This window comes from Phycomyces blakesleeanus, assembly GCF_001638985.1.
Source record: "Phycomyces blakesleeanus NRRL 1555(-) unplaced genomic scaffold PHYBLscaffold_35, whole genome shotgun sequence".
NCBI classification, from domain to species: Eukaryota; Fungi; Mucoromycota; class Mucoromycetes; order Mucorales; family Phycomycetaceae; genus Phycomyces; species Phycomyces blakesleeanus.
The window spans coordinates 360,173-366,374 of NW_017265165.1; the positions used below are offsets into that span (position 1 = coordinate 360,173).

Sequence of the window (6,202 nt, forward strand, 5' to 3'; positions counted from 1 at the left end):
ATTGGTACGTTGTTGTAGTGACATGAATTGGGCCTGCATGTTCCCCAGAAATAAGGCGAGATCGGGTGACATTCCCGCCTTCTTGGCTCAGGTTAAAGATTATATTTTATTAAAGGAGATAATGCTGGCGATCTATAGATCATATAGCCTCCAAAGTACAAAAAGAAGATATAAAAAAGTCCCAAGGGATCACAAAAGACAAAAAAAAGAGAGGGGAAAGAGAAGATCAAATCATACTAGCTTCAATGGCTGAATCTGCTCTCCACTTTGCAGCTGTGAAAATAGTTGTAACAGTGAAAGGGAGGAGACAGAATTGCAGAACAAAGAACTTTTCAGACAGCAAAGGACAAAAGAGAAAGAAGAGAGATAAAGGGAGTAAAGAACAATGAAAAGTGAAGAGCTATGAAAGAAAAGAAAAAGTCTAAATTATATCCAAAGAGCACCATGTTCAGTCTCATGTGAATAGTCACCATCAGGATTACATATAACATCTATGTGCCAGAGAATAGTCAGCAGTGGTATCCAGTAAGCAGGTCGCGGTTCTTGAGATGACAAAGGCAAGGATGTGATGGCAAAATCAATTCTGTGTATCTGATCTTGGTCAGGTTGAGGCAACTGTTCAAATAGTGCCATAGGAACAAGTGGGCAATCCAACAAATGGCGGCGTGAGGTGTGATCTGATCCACAAGGACATTCCTTTGGTTTGCCTGGTAACCACCCCATTCTCCAACGAATCAAACGGCTACGTTCCACACGTGAGGCTGGCAAAAACAAGATTGGATCAACTCCAAGAACTGGGCGGCATGCTTGAATGAGAACTTGCGTATTAGACTGGAGAAAGGTTGCAAATCCAGCTTCTCTAATGCTTTCAAAATGATTTTTTACAGCACTAGGGCTTCGAAGTTTGAGTGTTGGAGGGAGATTGGACAGAAGATGGGTTTTTCCCAAGGAGACAAGTGAAGAATAGACGGTATGATGACGGTGCAAAAGAGACAGAAGGCACTGGGCTGGCAAAAAGCGTGATCTTATACAGAACTTGGCCATAAGAGCATCGGCACGAAACTTCATACTTGGCAGATTGCAGATGTGCTTTAACACAATTGTAGAGGACGTGGCATGCCCCCCAACAATCATGCGAAGACACTTATCTTGAATGGACTCCAGCACTTTGATATCTTGCTTCAGTAGAGTGGAGATTGCCAAACCATATTCAAACTTTGGGCGGACAAAGGTCTTATACAATCGTGAACTGAGCAGCAGAGAAAAACCAGAACGACAAGCACCAACAGAGTTTAGGGTTGCCATTGTAGCAAGTGTACCAGAACGTCTATGAGTGGCAATGGACTTGGAAGAAATACCCTTATTGGCAAAAGGAACACCCAGATAAATAAACAGGTCAGTGGCAGGGAGAACTTGACCATATAAAAGAAGAGAAACTGGCGAGCTTGCACGTGTTTTGGGATATATAACTTCACATTTGGTGGGGCTCCATCGATATCCAAGAGTAAAAGAGTGGTCTGCAGCAAGGTCTAGCATGGCCTGAACGTCTGAAAGAGAACCAAAAATAGCTACATCGTCGGCAAAGAGCAGAGAATTGATGGGTGTTGAGAAATGAATATGTCCAAAGCCATCTACACCTGAAGGAGCAAGAAGAGCATTATATGCATCCAATGAGGTAGGAGAGGGTGATGGAACATGGGTTGTAGTTTGTGAGTGAGCAACTGTGCGGAGCAATGGGGGCAGGGAGTTGATATATATTGAATACAGATGTGGACTGAGGACAGAACCTTGGAGAACCCCAGTGGCAGGTGAGAACGAGTGTGAAGAAAAGTTACCCAAAAGGACACAGATAGAGACATTGTCAAACATGTTAACCAAGAGACCCAAAAGTGCCGGTGGAGTGCAACGTTTTTGTAAAGCATGCCAGATGATTCGTCGATCCACTGTATCATAGGCAGCCTTGATATCCAGAAATGCAACAACAGGGTAGTGCTTATGACGGTGATAATAGGCTTTCATCAGATCATGGAGACAGAGAGCTTGATCCAAAGCACCACGGCGAGGACGAAAACCACCTTGAGCCACATCCAAAGGAGGAGAGTACTTGTGCAACTGGGGGGCTATACACATCTCAAAAAGCTTACGCAGTACAGAGGTCAAGGAGATTGGTCGGTAGTTTGCCGGGTCAGTTGGACTACCCTTCTTGAAGATTGGGAAGACCTGGGCTTGGCGCCACAAACTTGGAACATATGACCATTGCCAGCAAACTGTAAATAATAAAGTAAGAATGGGTGAGACATGTGTTTTTATAGGTTTTAGCATTTCAGCTCTGATATGGTCTGGTCCTGGTGCCTTGCGGTTAGGCATAAATTGCATGAATTCCTCTACAATTGGTGAGGTAAAGGGAGAGTCATCAGAGGCAAAAGGCACACTGTTACAAGTGGTCATTGGTGCTGGTGGTCGGGTTGCTGGAAGTATATGTCCACTATATACTGTTGCCAAATAGTCACACATTGTTGCTGCTGCTACGGCTGGTCCATCATCGTGCTGGAAAGTATGTTGCGGCTGTCTACGGCGTTTTAACTGCTTTATCTTTGATGTTGCTTTGCTGAAGTCACGTTCCATAGACTGACAAAAGACATGCCAAGACTGACGTTTTGCTTGCTGAACCTGAGATCGGAATTCGGCCTGTGCATGCTTGTGTTTAGTCCACCAAACAACTTTGTCAATACCTATTGCCAGGCGCCATTTTTTGTAACATTGGTTACGACGATCTGCTGCTGTTTGCAAAGCTACATTCCAGAAGGATTTCCAATGATTTGGGCGAGAGGGTCGATGTCCAATTGAGCTATTTAATGAGTCATAAATGAGTAAATTGAACTCATCAGTGATAGCATCAATGTTGGGTCTAGTGAGTGGTGGATTCTGTACAATGTCTTGCAAGGTGGAAAGGAGGGAGGTCGAGTTTTGATTGAAGGTATGAGCATAAAGAGCATGGACATCAGGTTCATTGAGGCGTGAGAGGTTCCATGTCTTGCGTAATGGTGGTGGCATATTGGTAGAGTGCTGTAGATCATAGGTAAAGGAAAGTGATAAAAGGCGATGATCTGATCCAAGAGACAAGTCAGTAGCAATATGAAGAGAAGGATTGATGAGTGGCATATTAGTTATAAAGAGGTCAATAATACTGCTGATTTCATAGTTGTTGCGGAAAGAAATATATGTTGGTATGCAAGGTGCAAGATCTGCATTTACAACTGATAGAGATCTCTCTTCTATCCAAGAACATAGTGCCAGTCCACGACAATTTGATGCATAGTCACCAGTAACAGAGCCAAGTCTTGCATTGAAGTCACCACAAAGAATGGTATCATGTGTTAAAGGAATGGAAGAGAGTACATGTAGGACATCATGAGTGGGCATATTTGGTGGAAGATATAAGCATACAATTCTGAGTGAGCCAATTTTGACAGCCAGAGCATATTTGGAGGGCATAGGTATTTGAGTGACGGCATAAGGACAGTGAGGTGATATGAGAACAGAAACACCCATAGAGCCCCTATAGGTGCCAGCTACAGGAGACCCATACAAGTGAATTTGTGACCATGATGTGGGAAGATGTGAGGGAGAGAGAAGCCATGTTTCTGTAATGAAGAGCATATGTAAGGACTGACAGTGTTGAAGGGTATCTTGAATGGCTCTGGGTTGCAGGCCATTGGCATTCCATAATCCGATATTGAGATTACTCATTCAGACATAGTGACTGATGAGCTGCGCTGACGTTTGAACAAAGACCCGCCAGTAGCATTGGTAAGAGTAGTACGTGTTGGTATTTCATCTTCACTGATCCACCCTTCCTCACAAAAGAAGTGACCAACTGGGATAGCAATGTGTGGGCGCAAGAACTGTAGGGCTTGGAGACATCTATCATGGTGAAGCATGGCAGCAGTGTTGGCAAGTTCATGAGTGGACAGAGATGCATACTTGGGATCAGCAACATTATCAGGATCAAGTGGATCAAATGCGTCCAAAATCTCAACAGAAGCAGTTGTCAGTTTGGCCTTAAATGTATCAGCATACTGGACATGAACAAGGATGCCAATGACACCTCTGGCTGGGAAGTTAATGTCCAAAAGTCGAGAAGAATCCACACCAAGAGTGCGGAGAGAGGAACGGACTTCTTTGTGCTTAAGGCGTCTTGATCTTGGAATATAGACATATTCATAACCTGAAGGACCAGAGGGAAGAGCAAACATACGAACAGAAGCTGCAATACGGCGAGCAGAGGGAACAGTAGACATTTTTGGGGCAGTTACAGAAAGAGAAACACTGGCTTTAGTAGCCCAAGTGGAGGCTTCCAGACCTGGTTCTTTGTTTTTGTCAGGAGCACCTACTGCTCCGGCTGGGTTCGAAAGTGAAATTTCTGAAAAGTTTTTTTCAGGTGCACTCTGAGATCCTAATTGCTTCTGCAGATTAGCAATTGTTGTTCTAGCATGGTCTAATTCAGTAGTTAGTCTTGCATTCTCTGCTGCAAGTCGCTCCAACTGGTCGGTTCTGTTTTGCACATTCATGATTTTTGCCTGCAATGTTGTCAGGAATGAGGTAAGCTCAGTTGGCAATCCCTGCATGTTGCCGATTTGCAAATTGGCCATTGGGATTGAGAATGCAGATGGCGTGATGTTGTCTGATTGAGCTGAAATTTTTTTACTGACAGCTGGGATACCAAGGACAAGGACTGCACTACTTTTGGCAATGGGAGGTACGTTTTTCGTGATGGATGGATCGTTTTGCGTAAAGATGTTGATGGATGGATACACTTTATATGTGGATTCGTCAAAAATAAAATTTGGGAACCAGGCAAATAAAATGCTTAAGCGAAAGAGCAGTGGGGATGTAGCTCAGGTTAAAGATTATATTTTATTAAAGGAGATATTGCTGGCGATCTATAGATCATATAGCCTCCAAAGTACAAAAAGAAGATATAAAAAAGTCCTAAGGGATCACAAAAGACAAAAAAAAGAGAGGGGAAAGAGAAGATCAAATCATACTAGCTTCAATGGCTGAATCTGCTCTCCACTTTGCAGCTGTGAAAATAGTTGTAACAGTGAAAGGGAGGAGACAGAATTGCAGAACAAAGAACTTTTCAGACAGCAAAGAACAAAAGAGAAAGAAGAGAGATAAAGGGAGTAAAGAACAATGGAAAGTGAAGAGCTATGAAAGAAAAGAAAAAGTCTAAATTATATCCAAAGAGCACCATGTTCAGTCTCATGTGAATAGTCACCATCAGGATTACATATAACATCTATGTGCCAGAGAATAGTCAGCAGTGGTATCCAGTAAGCAGGTCGCGGTTCTTGAGATGACAAAGGCAAGGATGTGATGGCAAAATCAATTCTGTGTATCTGATCTTGGTCAGGTTGAGGCAACTGTTCAAATAGTGCCATAGGAACAAGTGGGCAATCCAACAAATGGCGGCGTGAGGTGTGATCTGATCCACAAGGACATTCCTTTGGTTTGCCTGGTAACCACCCCATTCTCCAACGAATCAAACGGCTACGTTCCACACGTGAGGCTGGCAAAAACAAGATTGGATCAACTCCAAGAACTGGGCGGCATGCTTGAATGAGAACTTGCGTATTGGACTGGAGAAAGGTTGCAAATCCAGCTTCTCTAATGCTTTCAAAATGATTTTTTACAGCACTAGGGCTTCGAAGTTTGAGTGTTGGAGGGAGATTGGACAGAAGATGGGTTTTTCCCAAGGAGACAAGTGAAGAATAGACGGTATGATGACGGTGCAAAAGAGACAGAAGGCACTGGGCTGGCAAAAAGCGTGATCTTATACAGAACTTGGCCATAAGAGCATCGGCACGAAACTTCATACTTGGCAGATTGCAGATGTGCTTTAACACAATTGTAGAGGACGTGGCATGCCCCCCAACAATCATGCGAAGACACTTATCTTGAATGGACTCCAGCACTTTGATATCTTGTTTCAGTAGAGTGGAGATCGCCAAACCATATTCAAACTTTGGGCGGACAAAGGTCTTATACAATCGTGAACTGAGCAGCAGAGAAAAACCAGAACGACAAGCACCAACAGAGTTTAGGGTTGCCATTGTAGCGAGTGTACCAGAACGTCTATGAGTGGCAATGGACTTGGAAGAAATACCCTTATGGCAAAAGGAACACCCAGATAAATAAC

General features: G+C 43.5%; 1 protein-coding gene across 1 annotated transcript; it reads right to left on the reverse strand.

Moving 5' to 3' along the window:
• Positions 1-426: 426 nt before the first annotated feature.
• Positions 427-6,116, reverse strand: PHYBLDRAFT_175141 (hypothetical protein; the record flags this gene model as incomplete). Its single annotated transcript, XM_018437422.1, has 5 exons — positions 427-1,344; positions 2,241-2,267; positions 2,299-3,572; positions 3,782-4,816; positions 5,255-6,116. 5 exons carry the CDS (start codon positions 6,114-6,116, stop codon positions 427-429), a joined length of 4,116 nt encoding a protein of 1,371 aa, XP_018284633.1.
• Positions 6,117-6,202: the final 86 nt, after the last annotated feature.